Source organism: Girardinichthys multiradiatus, chromosome Y, assembly GCF_021462225.1.
Source record: "Girardinichthys multiradiatus isolate DD_20200921_A chromosome Y, DD_fGirMul_XY1, whole genome shotgun sequence".
NCBI classification, from domain to species: domain Eukaryota; kingdom Metazoa; phylum Chordata; class Actinopteri; order Cyprinodontiformes; family Goodeidae; genus Girardinichthys; species Girardinichthys multiradiatus.
In genome coordinates this window covers 24,367,029-24,386,350 of record NC_061818.1, presented here as the reverse complement: position 1 = coordinate 24,386,350, position 19,322 = coordinate 24,367,029, and the positions used below count along the sequence as shown (strand labels likewise).

At 38.8% G+C, this 19,322-nt stretch overlaps 1 protein-coding gene across 5 annotated transcripts in view; it reads left to right on the top strand.

Annotated features, from left to right (window-relative positions):
- Nucleotides 1–19,322, top strand: part of LOC124863898 (ras-related protein Rab-26-like) — a 95,043-nt gene that overhangs the window by 14,619 nt on the left and 61,102 nt on the right. For all 5 annotated transcript variants that reach the window (XM_047358451.1, XM_047358453.1, XM_047358449.1 and 2 more), the window contains 2 exons: nucleotides 16,862–16,903; nucleotides 18,367–18,433. In XM_047358451.1, the coding sequence (XP_047214407.1) occupies nucleotides 16,862–16,903; nucleotides 18,367–18,433 (109 nt within the window). The remainder of the gene's footprint in view (nucleotides 1–16,861; nucleotides 16,904–18,366; nucleotides 18,434–19,322) is intronic.

Genomic DNA, 19,322 nt, shown 5'->3' with positions numbered 1-19,322 from the left:
CTCCACCTCTTGTTTCTGCATGTGGGTCCAATTACCAACTAGCCATTACAGCGCCTGTCAATGAAAGTCCCAGCTGGGCTTTTATTAACTATTAAAGCTGTGTGTTAGATACAATTCAATTCAATTCAATTTTATTTACACAGCGCCAATTCACAACACATGTTGTCTCAAGGCACTTCACAACAGTCAGGTACATACATTCCTATTAATCCTAATAATTGAACAGTGCAGTCAGATTCAGTTATTTATTCAAATTGGATAAAAAGTTTTTCTGTCTAAGGAAACCTAGCAGATTGCATCCAGTCAGTGACTTGCAGCATTCCCTCCTCCTGGATGAGCTTGTAGAGACAGTGGACAGTCACTGGCGTTGACTTTGCAGCAATCCCTCATACTGAGCATGCATGTAGCAACAGTGGAGAGGAAAAACTCCCTTTTAACAGGAAGAAACCTCGAGCAGAACCAGGCTCAGTGTGAGCGGCCATCTGCCACGACCGACTGGGGGTTTGAGAGAACAGAGCAGAGACACAAAGAGAAAAAAGAAGCACTGATCCAGGAGTCCTTTCTATGGGAAGGAAAAGTAAATGTTAATGGATGTAGCTCCTTTAGTCGTTTCACCTAGAAAGAAAGAACAGATAAACTCTGAGCCAGTTTTCAAGGTTAGAGTCTGAAAGAGAGCACATAGAGTTAGTCACAGTAAAAGCTCAGTCAATTGCCATGTCTAGGAGAGAGAAAGGGTTAAACACTGAGAGACAGGGCCTTGTGGATCATCGGTAGAGGGGGAGCATTAAGTTGTTGCCAGCAGAAGCTTGGACAATGCCCCTCTCCAGAAAGGTGTCACAGGTAGACACAGAGTCAGGCCAGTTGTAGCTTCTAGGAAGAGAAAAGAGGGAGAACATAAAGTTAAAAACTGAAATAACAGCAAATAATGCAAAATTAGAGAGTAGTGTAAGAATGTAGCGAAGAGGGTGAAAGTGGTCATTATGTCCTCCAGCAGCCTAAGCCTATAGCAGCATAACTACAGAGATAGCTCAGGATAACTTAAGCCACTCTAACTACAAGCTTTATCAAAAAGCAAAGTTTTAAGCCTAGCCTTAAAAGTAGACAGTTTGTCCATCTAGAGCCCACTGACGGTCATTGTTATACTAAAAACCACAACAATTGGGATACCTCCCTCTGTCAGATTGACCATATCCATTGAAAAAGAGAGGGAGTCATACAGGTAGCAGAAATGGAGGGTGTGTTTGCACCTCAACCATAACTGAGAATCTGTTGGATTGGGAATCATTGCTGGTTCTTATCAAGCCTAAAATCTCATGCATATCTCATGAGTTTTTAAGTAAACTGTATTTAAATAAAAATTCCATGGTTTCAATTTATCATAGTGCTTACACTAAAATTTAAAACATAATTGTATAACATAATCTACATAACTGCTTTTATTTTAAAAGACTGCTGCTAAAATGATCTAAGATATTGATCATTACTATTCTAATATTTATTGGTAATGTCATTTATTATATTTGGTTATTGATTTAACATGCATTAAGTAAAAACATAGAATAAGCACCAGTTAAATTTAGTTGAAGTCCTCATGCGCCTTTGAACCTTATTAACCTTTGTCCTGTTTATACAGGAAGACGGTTAATAACACTGGGATTATAACAAACTGATTTTAGTTGATTTATTGGTCAGGATATCTGCTGAGGTTGCTAGCCTATACATGAATTGTGTATATACCTAGTATATATAGTGTTGTTTCTACTGGATTAAAGAGACAAAACGAGATGACAATAACTGATTTAACTCCAAGGCAAATCTATCTTCATCACCTGATGAGGCAGGAGTTTCTTTGTTGTTTTTTTGTTTTTTTACATTTCAAACATTCTTATGGGGCTGCACGGTGGTGCAGTTGGTAGCACTGTTGCCTTGGAGCAAGAAGGTCCTGAGTTCGATTCCCGTCCAGGGGTCTTTCTGCATGGAGTTTGCATGTTTTCCCTGTGCATGTGTGGGTTCTCACTGGGTACTCCGGCTTCCTCCCACAGTCCAAAGACATGCCTGTTAGGTTAATTGGTCTCTCTAAATTGCCCTTAGGTGTATGACTAAGTGTGTGCATGGTTGTTTGTGTTTTGCCCTGTGATGGACTGGCGACCTGTCCAGGGTGAACCCCGCCTCTCGCCCATAGACTGCTGGAGATAGGCACCAGCTTCCCTGCGACCCACTATGGAATAAGCGGTAGAAAATGACTGACTGACATTCTTATTATATACAAACTTTAAATCCACCATGAGTTTGTGTTTGATGCTAACTTAATGTTTTAATTTAAACCACAGGCAAAATTTGAGTTGTTGAATTGATAAAAGAGGTGGCAAAACTGTGCAACACTTGTGATGTTTTTGTCCTTTCAGCTGAAACATGATCTGTGGATACCGATTTCATGCCTCACCTCTGACCCCATAATCCTCAGCACGTAATCGTTGGCACTGTCTTATTCACTGGAGTTGCTCACTTTGTTGTTTGATCAGCCTCCAGCAAACATGTTTTTTAGATAAATATTCCTTTAATAGTATGGTCAAAAACCTCTGATTGTAGTAAACTGAAAATATGTTGTTTACCAGGTTTATTGTGAAAATTTAAAACACTGTTTTAAAACACAATACTGTTTTGCTAAAAAAAAATTATTTTAAAGGATATTGCCAAGTGTTGATTTTTTTAAGAAATCCAAATTCTTTTGCACCAGTTAATGATTAAAAATGGTTCAACCATCTGCCTTCCATTCATTTTCACCAGTCACACATTACGCAGCACATTTAGCAGCTGGCAGTGATCACATCTGCACAGAGAAAATAAAAACAGAGATTGACAACAAAGCTGAGCAGACGAGGAAGCTTTTAAATAGCTGGGGAAGGTTCAGGATGGCAGCGTTAGTAATGCCGATTCCTGACTACAGCCAGACATTGTTCACAGCCTCCCTTACATCACTGTTGGCTCATACGCTCTATGAAAACTGACAACTTCACCATGACAGCTGTTATTGAGTCTAAAGGATGAAAGCAGTGGGCCAACATGTAGGGAGTTGCTCTGGAAAATTAGGAGTAAATTTGTGCTTAAAAAAAAACAACATAAAGCTAATCAGATTTTTCAAAAAAGAGGTCAAATACAAAGATATAAAAATACTAATATGTATAAAAAGCCTCAAAGTTAATTCATTTTGTATTGCTGTAGTATAATATTAAACAAAAAATATTTTTGAAAAATTCAGCATTTTTCTTATATTTATTCAGTGGGGATTCCACATCAAGAAAAACTGTTTCCACACCCAAGCCTTTGTTTATAATAAATGTAACTAAAACCTTTTTTATCTATAGACTTTTTTGAGTTGATTAAGTTTTGAACCAACTGAAGGTTTGAATTCTACAATAATAAGTACAGCTGAATGCCATTTGCATCTATCTATCTATCTATCTATCTATCTATCTATCTATCTATCTATCTATCTATCTATCTATCTATCTATCTATCTATCTATCTATCTATCTATCTATCTATCTATCTATCTATCTATCTATCTATCTATCTATCTATCTATCTATCTATCTATCTATCTATCTATCTATCTATTTATCTAAGGGCGAGAGGCAGGGTACACCCTGGACAGGTCACCAGTCCATCGCAGTCCATTCACACCTAAGGGCAATTATAGAGACCAATTAACCTAACAGTCATGTTTTTGGACTGTGGGAGGAAGGTAGAGTACCCGGAGACAACCCACACATGCACGGAAAAACATGACAACTCCATGCAGAAAAACACCTGGGCGATTGTGTGTGTGTGTGTGTGTGTGTGTGTGTGTGTGTGTGTGTGTGTGTGTGCGTGTGTGTGTGTGTGTGTGTGGCAAAAAGAAGGAGGCCAAAACAGACCCCTGGAGTACCCCACATGTTAGACCAGTAGAATCTAAAATGATTTGGTTTCTGTTTGACAGGTAAGATTTGTTTGACTCACTCCAAAACAGTTCCAGATATGCCAATAAAATTATGGTGGACACAAACCAATATTTATCTTGCCGCCATTCACACTGAGCTGAATGGAAAGGGCAGTAAAAATTATCTCTAAAGCTCAATATTAGAGAAAAAGAGCAAAGAGTGGCACATTGTGGTCTCCAAGTATCAATAACGAAGAATGACCCTGTGGAAAAGCACCTCATGGCCACTAAAGTTGTAAGTACAGTGAAGAATATGTGATGGTGTGGGCCTGTTTCTTCCTACTGACAGAAACAAAGTAGCTCGGTCGCTCAGTCTACCACTCAACAAGTTTTCAGCTGATTGTTGCTGCACTGTTTAGTTATGAAAGTTTTTGATCAATTATTTAGGTCAGCATTTTAGTTTTTCGGGCCAAGATTGAACCACATAGAGAGCAGAATAGAAAATCAAGATTATTTTGCCGCATTGTATCCAGTTTATCCATCCATCCATTTTCTTCCACTTATCCAGGGGGCGGGTAGCGGGGGCAGCAGCGTAAACAGAGAGACCCAGACTTCTGTCTCCCCAGCCACTTGGGCCAGCTCGTCTGGGGGAATCCCAAGGCGTTCCCAGGCCAGCCTAGAAACATAGTCCCTCCAGCGTGTCCTTTGTCTTCCTTTGAGCCTCCTCCCAGTGGGACATGCCAAGAACACCTCACCAGGGAGGCGTCCAGGAGGCATCCTAACCAGATGCCCGAGCCACCTCAAGTGGCTCCTCTCGACATGGAGAAGTAGCGGCTCTACTCCGAGTCCCTCCCGGATGATCGAGCTTCTTACCCTATCTCTAAGGGAGAGCCCAGACACCCTGCGGAGGGAAGTCATTTTGGACACTTGTATCTGTGATTTCGTTCGGTCATGACCCAAAGCTCATGACCATAGATGAGGAACATAGATCGAAAGGGCCTGGTACACCATACTCCTGGAGTACCCCCCACAGGATTTCCCGAGGGACACGGTCAAACACCTTCTCCTTTTCTGAGTCTAAAAAGCACATGAAGACTGGTTGGCCGAACTCCTATGCACCCTCTAGGACCCTGCTGAGGATGTAGAGCTGGTCCAGTGTTCCACTGCCACGATGAAAACCACACTGCTCTTCCTGAATCCAAGGTTTGACTATCCGATGGACCCTCCTCTCCGGAACCCCCCAATAGACCTTACCAGGGAGGCTTAGGAGTGTGATTCCCCTATAGTTGGAACACACTCTATGTTCCCCCTTTTTGAATAGGCACACCATCACCCCGATCTGCCAATCCAGTGGAACTGCCCCCGATGTCCAGACGATGCTGCAGAGTTGCGTTAGCCAACACAACCCTACAACATCCAGAGCCTTAAGGAACTCATTCAACCCCGGGGCCTTACCACCGAGGAGCTTTTTAATCACCTCGGTGACCTCAGCACCAGAGATTGGAGAGCCCGCCCCAAGGTCCCCAGGCTCCCCTTCCTCAGTGAAAGACGTGACAATGGGATTGAGGAGGTCTTCGAAGTACTCTGCTCACCGACCCACAACGTCCCGAGTTGAGGTCAACGGCACACCCTTCCCACTGTAAACAGTGTTGGCGGTGTACACAGGTCTCACTGTCATTGCCAACGTGAGTGTTGAAGTCCCCCAGCAGAACAAGGGAGTCCCCTTCCAAGAACTCCAAAATGGGTGGGTGGCCTGAACTGGTGCCTGGTGCATAAGCACAAACAACAGTCAGAACCCGTCCCCCCACCCATAGAGTTCAGGCGGCCGGCCTGGAGGCCGTCCCAGGCAGACACAGAGTTCAGGCGGCGGGTCCGGAAGCCGTCCCCGGCAGACCCAGAGTTCAGGCGGCTTGACCAGAGGCCGTCCCCGGCAGATCCAGAGTGCAGGCAGCTGGACCAGAGGCCGTCCCCTGCAGACCCAGAGTTCAGGCAGCTGGACCAGAGGCCGTCCCCGGCAGACCCAGAGTTCAGGCGGCTTGACCAGAGGCCGTCCCCGGCAGATCCAGAGTGCAGGCGGCCGGCCCGGAGGCCATCCCCAGCACATCCGGCGATCAGCGGGCCGTCCACTTAGATTGTATCCTCCATCTCTTTCTGTAAACATTTACTGAATATTTTTGGCAATAGATTATATCTTGCTTTGTACATTATCTGTGCTGTTTTATATTGAACCAAGTCCAGAAATTTCAATGTTCATGTTTTTGAAAATACTAGGTTTGTATGTTCTTTGGATCCTACTATGTGTATTATCCTTATTACTTTTTTCTGAAGTGTGCATATCTGCTTTAGAGTACTATTACTAGAGTACTAGAGTAACTATTTCCCCAGACCTCTACACAATAGGGTAGGAACGGTACAAACATTGACGAGAATAGTATAGAGTTTGTGATCCAGGATTACACCAAGACATTTTATTTATTTTACTTGTTCAATTTCTGTGTTTTCAATTTTTAGTTCCACATTAGTTTCTGTTTTATGCCTTCTAAAAAGTATAATATTTGTTTTACTTAGGTCTAGTTCAAAATCTATATCCTTCCTATTGTTCATCCAAGTTTTTTTTCACAACTATTATACTAAGCGGAGTCATGAAGTGACCAAAATGTTCTTTTAGGTTCTTAGAATTTGCATAAAACTTTTACTATTGAAGTGAATAACTGATATTTTATGTTTAGTTTCAAGTTTGTCATTATATTGCTATTCTTTTTCTTTTTTTTTTTGTTACAATACAGAATAGCATTATATTACTGTTCTGTACTGTAACTGCAGGTGTGGTTGATATTACTCAAAAAGATTATTCTCTGGATTAATATAATTTTCTATATCTAATGCTTTGCGTTCAGTATAGATAAAACTGTCCAGTTCTGTTTGTTGTTTTTTTCATGGTTGAATTCCGTCCCAGTCACTACAAGTTTAATCATGTCTTCATTTATGTGAACTTACTTCAATATTTGCCCAGTTCATTAATATCTCTGACCACAGCTATGGCCTTTTCCCGGGTTCCTTTCAGTTTAATGAGTACTTTGCAATTTTGTGTCCAGGTATTTTGTATTTTTCCTTGCTTCCTCAGTAGTCTTGCCTTTCTAGCTATGTCTGCATTTTTCTTTGTCAGATGCTTATTTAAATAGACATCCGATTCTTTTCCTTGCTTTAGTAATTCCATTTTGTTCTTTCTGTTCTTTTTATTATGGCCGGTTTTCCAGTGTTTTTTCTCAGTGGGATAAAATATGACATGCTTCAATGTTTTTGTTGTTTACCACTATTTCCTTAGAGTGAAGGAATGTTGTCACCTGCTGCTCCAAGGGGTTTACAGTCTCCTCACTCTGATCCTCTCTTTCTCCTCCTGACACTGTCCGTGCATACGATTAAAGTTTAATCCGCAGCCCGGTCACAATGATGTCATTTAGGTGGGCCAATCCTTTTCTCCTTCTCGATATTCTGTAGCCACACAGATTTAATCTACTCCACCAAGTCTAATATATTTCTCTGCTGTAGCCTAACAGTAGAGACTACTTCTTCATCCAAAAAATTGAGGGATTTCTTAATTTCTTCCAATTCCTCTACCGAGGGAATTTGTTTCGGAGCTGTTTTCGCTGAAAATTGACTAATGGACATGTAGAGATTACTAGGAAATCTGGATTAATCCAAAGTTGACACCGAGCCTTCCTGCTTATAATGTGAAAAGGATTACATTATGCCATAGATAGGATGTGCAAATCTGAAAAATGTTTTGAATTATAGTTCATCAAATGCAAAAATGTACTGGCTATTACAAAAAAACACACATTAGTTTATTAGGTCATTATGAATTGCCTTTAGGTGTGATCATGTTTGTGCTTGGTGGACTGGTGGTATTGTAAATACTTGTGTTTTACCACGGTGACTTATTGAACCAATCAGTTAATCAAGACAGTATTTTTCAGAGATGGGGCTGATCATTAATTGCAGCATATGGGGGACTGATTCAGACATGCAAAACATACAAACATACTCGTGCTGAAGGACTGAGCCTCCAATCTTTGTGCTGCTGACTCATAAGCTTGTTCATCCTCAGTGATTGCACTCTAGAATGGAACAAATAAAGACAATCAATGTCTGAAGCTCTCAGACTGTGTTCAGAGGTGTTGTTTGTGTTTCTGTGCATACTTGAACAACCCAAAAACACTAACTGAGGGCTGCCTTTTGCATCAGCATATTCTGATATAGGGGCATTGAGTGCATCATTACATGCTGAAGTGTATGTGAGAAGTTAAACTGGTTTTATTATGAGAAACATGAGGTCATCATCCTCAGGTGACTTTGAAAGGCTGACTCATGTAACAAGTGGTTGTTAGTCATTGCTTCATTGCCGTCACATTGTTAGAAACTAGATTTACTTTGTTTAAGAGTGTTTTTAAAGGTCATTATTCTTCATTGTTGTTGAATATTGTCCTTGGGTTTCCTTTGTGTTCAAAAATATGGTTGTTTAATCAACTTTTTGATGTGACATAGAATACAAATATAGTTAAAACACAAGCTCCCTAGATTAGTTTTGCTGGTTTTGTGTTTTCTTTATCAGAACTGTGTAATCTTTGGACTTGACTGTAGAGGTTATGGAAGTTAGCAGTTTCTTATGTTTTACTTCCTACTGTACATCTAAATAAATAGAATATTGCAAAGCAAAGATCTAGATTATATTTTATAAATTCATGACATGCAAATTAGAGACTAAATGTGGGGATTTCATTATTTGTATGCCATAATCATCCAAACAAAAAGAAAGAAAGGCTTGAAATATTTCACTATATGTGTAATGAATCTATATATGACTTTTAATTCCTGAAATAAGTCAGAAAAAAATAACTTTTTTCAAAATATTCAAATTTTTTTAGATGTACCTGTGATTACCAAAATGATTTGAAATAGCAAATCAGTCACAGTAAAATGCTTAGCAATAGTATGTGTACCATTTGAGCATTTCCATATTTTGTCAATTATACGACCATACATTTATTATTTTATTAGGATTTTTATGTGATGTTCCAACATGAAGTAGTGCATAAGAGAGGAAAAAAATACACAGTGTTTAAATAAAATAAAAATGTTGATTAAATATTTGTCATGTCATCAGATTTATCCACCTGAACTGTGGATCTCTTCAGCTCCTCCAGAGTTACCAGAGTTACTTGTACTACCTATCAGTTTATCAGTGCAGGTTTTTTTCTAATGATGGATTTGACAGTGCTCTACGAGATGTTAAAAGCTTGGGATATTGTTTTATAACCAACTCTGCTTTGAACTGCTCCACAACTTTATCCCTGACATCTCTGTTATATTCCTTGGTCTTCAAGATGTTGTTTGTTCACTAATGTTCTCTAACAATTCTCTGAGACCTTCATAGAACAGCCTGGTTTACACTAAGATTAAATTACACACAGCTGGACTCTGTTGGAGAAAAGGTGGAAAAGTTCAAGGGGTTTAAAATAAATTTATTTTCGCTGTACATCTGGTGAGTGATGGTTAAATTGAATTTTATAACCATTTTGGTTCGTCATAGAGAGTGAATACTGTCGAGCAGGCGGAGATGCAGCAAGAGGATGAAACACATCGTAAAAATGAAGGTCATGTTTTATTATGTCAAATTCTTTCAAATCTTATGTAAATGTGGATGTCTCGGACTATCCACTTATAGCCTCACTGATTTTTTTTCTGTTGTACGTAATGAAGAAATGGCTGACTATTTTCTCTGTTACCATCTGTGCTGCCTGCTAGTTTGTACCCTGCCTGCTTTCCTGAGTGGGTTCAAATAAGGCAGAGAATTATACAAAGTGGCGGTGCTTTTTAAAATGTTCTTTCATTCATTGAAAATGACTTGAATTAAAATATATTAGCTTGTCCACTGCCACAGAGAATTGGTTCTTTAATCAGGACCTACTGTATCTTGCAGTGCTTATATGCAGGTCTCTGCCTTCACTAAATCAAACGTATTGGATGGGTGTTTGCATTACCAATAGACGCGTTTGTTATTAATGATATGCAGCTTTGCTACCTGCTGGTCTAATGTCACTGGAATCTAGAGAGGTGAGCCCCGAGGAGCACTGTGCATTTTTAATGATGGAACGAAAGAGATGCGGACTCTATTGTTGGGAATACTGGGAAAAATAAAGCAGTAGTAAATAAATATCAATAAAGATACACTAATTGTGATTACTCAAAGGTATCAGGAGTAATTGATGAGACTCGACAAAACTAAATTTACTAAGCATTTCTCAGTGGTAAATAAAAAGTCAGAGACAATACTTTCTCAGTGTGGATGCATTTATGGCTGCTTGAGTCAGGGGAGTGCTCCAGCTATAGAATCGTTTGGTGGAACAGAATGGTGGAGAAATTAGATGTTTTGAAAGCATAACTTCGCAAAACTGTGATAAATCTTTACACCGGTATCTGTCCCATGCCTAGTTTGTGTATTCTTTACACTCATTATCTAGAATAACATTAACATTTGAGAATTGGGTGTCAACTTGTAATTATTTTCACAGCTTGGTCCCTCGACCGCAAACGAGTATTTACTATCACACTTGGCCACAACACAAACACATACATAAAGCCGTGATGCCATTTCCATTTTTATCAGAACTCCTTATATAAGATCATAGAGAAGAACATTGGGAGAGTCGAGGCTGCATCTCACTGCTGTCAGATGAGAAATTACTGCATGATAAAGTCTCAAAAACTCTGCTTGTATATGACCTGCCTCAGGGATTGGTTTGCTCACACTGAGTCTCTGCGTTGGTGTTAGCATTTTCTGCAGGTTACAGATGAAGGATCAAACCCAAACTAGAGGCTTTCACTAAATCTGAAAATGCAGCGATAGTAAGAGAATAAAAGTTACCCAGGTAATTCAACTCACCTCTTGAAATGTAACATTTTAAGGTTTTATGCTTCAGTCAAATCCTATCTCTTTTTTTTTTTCAGGAAAATGACAAATTAATATGTTATTTAGCCATGTTTTCATACAAAAAGGTCAAACCTTGTCATTATGTCTCTGTTACGATTGTTATTCTAGTTGTTTTTTTTTGTTGCCATCCCCTGCAATGGAATGAGGACAGAAGATTATTTTTGCAGGACTGCAGTTTTAGTACTAAAAGGACCCAAAAGCCCCTCGCCCTTTCAATTAGTCTGGTTTCAACTTCACCTGGTCACCCATGTGAGAAAATCAATAAAAATGAAAGCTGCCTCTATTACACTGAAAACAAACTTTCAGTCACAAGACAAGAAAGCTGTACCCCAGAACTCTGCAGAGGGGTTTCAAATACTTTGATGAAACCTTGTTTGTTTTTTTGCTGCATTTCATCTTTGCTATCAAATGAATTTAGAGAACTTTGGCAAAATCCTTTTCTCTTAAGAAATATTTCCATTGTCAACCAATGCAGCATCACCAAGTTCAGATCTTTAGACAATGGATTTCAGGGCATCTGTAGGTTTTATGGTATGTAAATCTGATTTAACATGATTTGCTGTAAACTATAAACATGTCCAGTACTTTCCAGCTTAAGTACTTGTGCATATATTTCATCTTGTAGTTTGCAGAGGGTAAGCAAGCTTTGCTCTAAATCTTCTGAGGAGGAAAACAAAGAGATGTATTCATTTATTTTTTTCATAACAGCATATCTAAGAATGATTAACTGCCATATAAAAAATATCTGTGCTTAATTTTGCGCAAAAGAATGTGTAATTTTAGGGTAGTTTAAGTTAAAATTTTTATTGGTAATTTCATTCTTTTAAAGTTAATCCAGTAGTGTACTGAGTGTACAACCCGAATGTTTTAGAAATGCATTGTTAGTTGTGTCTTTTTTAATGAAAAACATGTGTTAACATTGTTATCAGGCAGCTGGCACTGCAACATTAAAACCACAGTAATGCTGGCGCAGCGCTGGTGGTGTAGGGGTTAAGCGTGCAACTGTATGCAGAGGCTATAGTCCACAATCCAGCCATCCTGGGTTTGTGTCCTGGACCCGGCGACCTTTGCTGAATGTTTCCCGCTCTCTGTGCCCTCTTTCCTGTCTGCCTACTGTCAAAAAATAAAGGCCCCTACTGCCAAAAAACCAAAATCTTAAAAAAAAAAACACGGTAATGTTTAAGGCCTTGTTTATAATTGCAAGACCTCTTAAATGATGTTCAGATTTTCTGTTTCATTTTCATTATTAACTTTACATTTTAAGATACCTAGTTGCTCTGAATACGATTTAATCAAATCATTTGCAATTACAACTTAAAGCTATATTTACTGACAGCCCCACACAGTTGTTCAGGTCTGTTTCATCTTTAACACTAATCTTTGCCTTGCAAATGTATTCATATCCTTTTTAGTGCATAGTTGCAAAGTTAAAGAAAAATTCAATTTGCTTGTAAAAAATGTTGACAAGCATATGGCACAAGCAAATGAAAGTGGTGAATACATTTGTTTTCAGCCCCCAGTTCAATTATTAAACCATTCTAAAACTGCTTTTTCCTGAAATATTAGCTGCAACTCTTCTAGAGTAAGTGTCAGTTTTTAAGACCATCTTTGCAAAATAGCTCATGATTAGTCTGAATGGATGGAGAGCATATCTTAACAACAATTTTAAATTAACATTCATAGATAAATTTAGGATCCTGACATTAGTTTTGCTTTGCTCTAAATCACCCCATCACAGCTCTGGCTGTATGCTTATGATTGTTGTGTTACAGGTATCTTCCCTTACACTCTGACCAACATTCCTGTCTTGGCTGAAAAAACGTTTCTGCACAACATAATGCTGCCACTTCTCCACCATCTTTCAACTTTTCTTTGGTAGGTTTGTAACTGCCGCACTATTTTGCCATACTCCTTCCATTTTTTGTAGCTGGACTGAACGGTGCTTTGCAAAATGTTCAAACATTGAGATGAATTTTAGCCAATCCTGCTTAAAATGTTCCACAATTTCTTTATGATGTGGTTTTTCTACTAATTTTTCCTAACAAACATCTGAGTCCTACACAGAACAGCTGGATTTATATTGAGATTAAATTTCACACAGGTACTGTTAAGACAATTGTTTGCAATGGATTTGTTTCAGGAGTATCAGACTGAAGGCAGCTAAAGACACATAATAGGCACCTTTTTAGATTTGTACTCATATATAGAAATTATATAGAAATTGAAAATAGCAAAATACAATCTGACTCAGTCAAATCAAGATCTTTATTCAGTTCTTCTTTAATGGAGGTTAAAGAGTATTATTGAAAGTTTGGCCAATAGCTTTAAGCCCAGCTGGTAAAATGTGTATGTGAGAGGTTGTCATCCGACTGACTGTTTCAGTGCAGTTTGTTTGCACAGTGTGTCAGTGTGTGTCTGAAATGACAGCTGGGGATCGGGTTTACCACCATGCCTGACAGTATTTCCATTGCACATCTGTTCTTCACTTTATTGCCCTGGTGAGTTGATGTATAACTTGTGTGTTGAGTGCGGGTAGCGTCATGCACCAGTAAGCTGTGGACGCTGAAGCAAAGACATTGAGGAACAGCTTTGCATGGCGTTTTCATTGCAATTCTTATCAGAACTAGTAATTTTGTCACATATAGAAGCTTTCTGTGGGCATCATGTTCCTGTTAGTTGCCTCATGCGGTGGCCATTAATGTTTTATATGCTCACAATTTGACGGGCTCCTCTGAAAGCTCCTCCAGCATCTGTAATTTATGATCCATGTGAAGTGCTGTTTGAGTGAATCTAACATTGAGTGTGTTGCTGTTAAGTGAAAGAATTGAAGATGTCCTTATTGTAGATGGGATATTTGCAGCAGTTCAGGGAATGAAACTTACCAGAAAGTGGAGCTATCTGTCAACACTGCATAAATGTTAGTTGAGAAAGATTTTTAGGCAAAGTGAAGGTAATGTCAGTTAAAGTTGGATTTGCTGTCCTTCTTTATTTTTCTTCCTATGTCACAGTAATCTAGCTGCTATAAGATGATCAGAAGCTCAACATCATCCTGTTAAGTCTTTTTCTGGGATCAGTAGGTCTAAGCTAAAGATTTTTCTCTTGACAAATTCAGCATTATTATTAAAGCTATCAAGCTGAAGTAACCCCAGAAAATCCTGACTGTGCTCTGATCACCACACTTCTTTCTGGGTCACTACATATTCATGAAGCCTCTGAGCACATTTTGGGTTGTTTTTAGCAACAACAACAAGGAACTTGTCTTGTGAGATTCCTTTCAGACTCCACTTACAGTCTAGCTTGCAGCTCAAATCCTGCCATGAATATGTATGCCATTACCCCCTTTGTGACTCTCGAAGAAGGAGATCTGCTTCACATGTCAACAAAGACTATCCAGGTCTAAGGTTCGTCAGCAGTAAAATACCTTTGGTTTCTGCTCAACTATCAGGGAATTAGAAGGTCAACACCAGCACTCTTTTAGGAATATCCCAGAGGTGTCATCATTCGCCTGTGTTAGGAATTTTGAATTTCCTTGTTGTCTGTTTCCTGCTCTTCCCTCTTTAAATTCTTTAGTTGCAGTTATTCTAGTTCGTTCATTGTAGATTAGGTCAATGGTTCATTCTTGTGTCTTGTTACGCTTAGTTATTTCTGTTATTTTCCTGTTAAGCTCTGCTAATTAGCCTACCTCATTCTGTTGCTCTGCATTCTCCGTGCCACAGCTGCTCCACATTTCATCTGGTTATTTCTTCTGGTTCATTTATCACTTCTCCTCCCTGCCTTTGTTTATAAGTTGTTTGATTTTTATTGTTTATCTCTGGATTTGACTTTTTGCCTGCCCATTTCGTGCTCATTTCTTTGCCTATATATGCTCCATGTCCTGTTTTTACCTTGTATGTTATCAGTTATGTTATTAAATACTTTACTAGCCATGCGGTTCCCACACGTCTGTTTGCATTTTGGCCCTGCAAGAAACTGCCTCCTCATGACAAGAGGAAGTAGGTCGATTGTATTGGAAAATGTCGTGTTTTTATGGTACCGGGTGACATAATTTGTGTTGGTATACTAGTTTGATGACATGAAATTTGTTATCTCTTAAAACAGAAATGGTAAATATCAACCTCAAATGGAAATTTAGACATCTGCTCTACCTCTGACCTAGTTTATCGTGGTGTGCTTAAGGTTCAGTTCTTGGACCTCTTCTGTTTATCATTTATGCTACCTCTTGGTCAGTTCATGTGAAAAAAACAGTCTCTGCTATAATTTTTTGTGCTGGCCATAAACACAACCTTTTCCAATTACCAAACCCTCGGCCCAGCGCCTCTCACAATCAATTGTCATTTTTTTGTAATATCAAATTCTGAATTTGAAGTTTTTTTTTAATGTGTCCTTCTAATTCACATTGTTAGTTCTCACCATCCAAACATGTTTGCAGGCTGGGTGTCATTCAGGACTCTCATTAAATTTGTCACCAAGGCAGCTTTTTCTCAATTGAAGAAAGTCTCTAACTGACTCTGTAGCAGATCCTTGCCTTTGTTACGACCTGCCTGGATTACATTATTGTGGTCTTGTTTGACATTTCCAGCAATGCCCTGGACAGATGCCATTAGGTATAAACTCTATTTGTAACTGCTTGGCTACAAAGACACACTAAACCTTACTAGCAGGTCACCCTAACTCTCACAAATCTCTATTGACTTCTTGCCAGGTCCTGCATTCAGACCTCCTTCACCCATATCCACAAACCTTGGACACTATGACACTAAGCCTAGGGTTTACTTTCTGTCCCATGCACCAACCTTTCTGGCTTTGTGGATAGAACCTACAGTAGGCAGCACTCAACCTGTGAAAATCCATCCCATGTGTCTTAGAAGAGCCAGTGATCTTGCACGTACGATCACTGGTTGTCCTAAGAAGCTCTTCCCTCTTTAAAAAGCATCCTTGGATTTCTTGAAAGGTGCCATTTAAAAAAGGGACCGGAATGATGGCAGATAAAAATCCAGAAGCCTGTGTAGGTGGCGAAAATCAAACATCACTACTAAACAAAAACAACAAGTGCTTGAGTGGTGTAAAATGCAAAGAAAGACAAGAATGAGTGGTGGAAAAAGGGTTTGCTTTGGAGACATCATGTCCAGATACACCAATCAGCTATAATTATGCCACCTGGCTACTTGTGTGTTGCCCTTTTGCTTCCAAAAAATGTCCTGACCAACTGAGACATGGACCCCTCTAGACCCCCAAAGGTATGATGTGGTATTTGGCACCAAGATGTTTGCATCAAATCCTTAAAGTCCTGTGAGATGTGAGGTGGAGCTTCCATCAATTAGATTTCCTTGTTCAGCATATCTCTTAGATGCTGGAGTAGGTTATGATCAGGGGAATTTGGGAACTAGGTCAACATATTTACTTGTTGTGCAAACCATTACCAAACTACTGAGGGAAATTGGAGCCACATCATTTCATTTAGGGGTATCTTAGGGTGCTGGTTAAAAATTTACATTATTTATTCAGATTTGTCTTGTAAACATATTTATCATTTTCATTCTATTTGACAATTAAGCACCACTTTGCCTTCCTCTATCACATTAAATCCTGATAAATAAGACCGAAGTTAGCAGTCACAAAGCATCAACAGTTCAAGGATATAAATACTTTTGCAAGTCGCTGCAAGATTTCAATACAGCTTAGAAGAAACCCTCCAGAGATGAGACAGAGTGAGGTGAGGAATGCAGAGGGGTTTAATCCTCCAAAGGAATTAAAATAGGCCACGCTTCATCTGAAGGGACCCAAGTGAGGTATAGACATGCAGTATTGATGGGAAGTTCACAGGAGTATATGTAGGTTATGTAGAGTATGACTGGATGAGATGAGACTTTTACCCACAAACAAAAATAAACTATAACATGTTGCTTGTTTAAAAACATTTAAATTACTTATTTGTTTGCTTTCATTTCCAGAATAAAGTGCTGACCATTGATGGAGTCAAGGTGAAGCTGCAGGTAAGTGTTTGAATTTACCATAAAAAAGAAAGCTCATAGAAAATGATAAGATCTGTAGATGAAAGCTTCCAAAGATCAAAACAACATTGCTCCTTGCAATAGAAAAAAGGATTAAATGTAATTGGACCCAAATCGTGAGCAGTCAGGTCTGTCTGGTTTGCTTCAAAAAAACATGTTGCTGTTGAATGTCATGAGCCACACTGATTGAAAAACGTTAGTTGAAAATGCGATTTCTATATCTGATTTTACTCAGTTCTGTTGGCTACTGTTTATAAGTGTATACTCAGTTGTGTGGGCAGCTTCATTTCTTATTTTTATCTTACAAATTTTATAAAATGCACATAAAAAAGTCACCTATAGGGTGAAACAAATAGGAACAACAGTGTTCTTCAGTTGTGCTGAAACCTTTAGTTGGTCCAGCTGTTTTAGAAGTATATTTTATCAAGCTATTTTATTTTGTAGTTTTGTCCGTCGCGATGGTATTGGCGACAGAGCTAAATCAAGCTGTAAGCCTGAGCTGCTCCCACATCACTTTCTTTTTTTTCCCATATTGCTTTCTTTTTTTATCCCCACATCGCTTTCGTCTGCTCTGTTCAGGCTTTCAGACTGTAGACTGGGCCCCCTCCCCTAACCTCGGCCCAGAACAACAGGCACGTTTGTCCCCCGCTTGACCAAGAATGTGTTTTACTTGCATCAAAAACGTTTTTGGAAAGCTGCATCTTTTTTAGTTATTCATGCACATCTGTTTCCGATTGCAAACCTGCTTTGTTATGGCAAGAAAGACCCATAACTAAAAGCATATAAATGTTGTTTTGAAACCCATCTGTTTTCTAAAAAGTGGCTCAAAAGCAAGATGGATGAGATTAATCAAATAAGCAATTACTGTGAATGGTATTTTTCTCAGGAGGTACAGATCAACACAGAGCTGTGATAAGAGTAAACATGATTTTATTTTGAACAGAAATGTGACTAAAACATGAATACAAATTAGCTTTAACTTTGCTGGATGTGTCCAAAGGAAACCATTAAAATTAATAAAATTTTACTAGGGATGTCTAAATTATTTAGCATTTATTGTTGTCAGTCCGTGTCATTTAAGACCTGGAATTTGCCAATATCGAGTCTGTCTCTCCTATCCATTTTTCTTTTTTCTTTCCATAATATTAAATTACAGACAGCACATCAACAGCTATTGGGAGTGGAGTTTGGTCAGGGACTCTGATACCAGTCTATTTAAAAATGCTTTGATTGAGACTCAGATCCAAAACTCTGTTGTTTTTACAATATTTCAACACAGCTGAGAGCAAATCATGTTCACCTCTTAGTAAAAACAGTAAACTGATGGTTCAGGCTCATCATAGTAAACCAGGATCTTCAAAGTAAACCATGTTTATATTTTTTCATCAAATATTAATTTATTTTCTTTTATTTCTACTCAGTGATTACTTTCATCTTGTCTCCAGATCTGGGACACGGCTGGACAAGAGCGCTTTCGCAGTGTCACACATGCCTACTATCGTGATGCTCATGGTGAGAAACTCATGCACTCCTAATTTGAGCCTCTCAAATTTGAGGAAGAAGGCAGACTTTACTGTGTTTGGTTCTTCTTGAGGTATTCTTATTCAAAACATAAAGACTACTTCATTCTCTGTAATTTCATTTGTGCTCAGGCTGGCAGATAAAATATGGTTAATATCTTATGCAAACTATTACTGTCTTCAAACTGGCATTTTCTTAATACAAATGCACAGATTCTGACTGCATTTAATTACATTCAAGCTAGGCCATATTTAATTGAGGTGCATTGAGTCTGTGTAACTGGATTAAATCAGACCTTTTTCTAATTTCTAAATCCTGCTTTTTGGTTTGTATTGAAAATATATTAAACTATAATGCCTTTATATAGGTGTATACACTGCCTTGTTTTCATTGGCATAAAAGTAGTTAAGTGGTGTTTTGATGAGATGTTTAAATCAGAATCAGAATCAGCTTTATTGCCAAGTTCGTTCATACAAACAAGGAATTTGACTCTGGTACACTTTGCTCTTTTGTTCTGTTTTTGCATTACAGAATATACAAATTTACAATTTACAATGTACAATATACACATATCTAACAGAAAAGGTGCATTTGCAACATCTGTATGCTGTTGTTTTGTACTCTATTGAATGTTCAACAGAGAAACAGCCTGGGGGAAGAAACTGTCTTTGTGGCGGCTGGTTTTAGTGAACAGTGCTCTGTAGCGGCGGCATGAAGGTAAAACTCTAAACAGTTTATGTGCAGGGTGTGTGGGGTCTGCAGAGATTTTGGCAGCTCTTTTCTTGACCCTAGACCTGTATAAGTCCTGGATGGAGGGAAGGTCAGCTCTGATTATTCTCTCTGCAGTCCTGATTATTCATTGCAGTCTGGACCTGTCCTG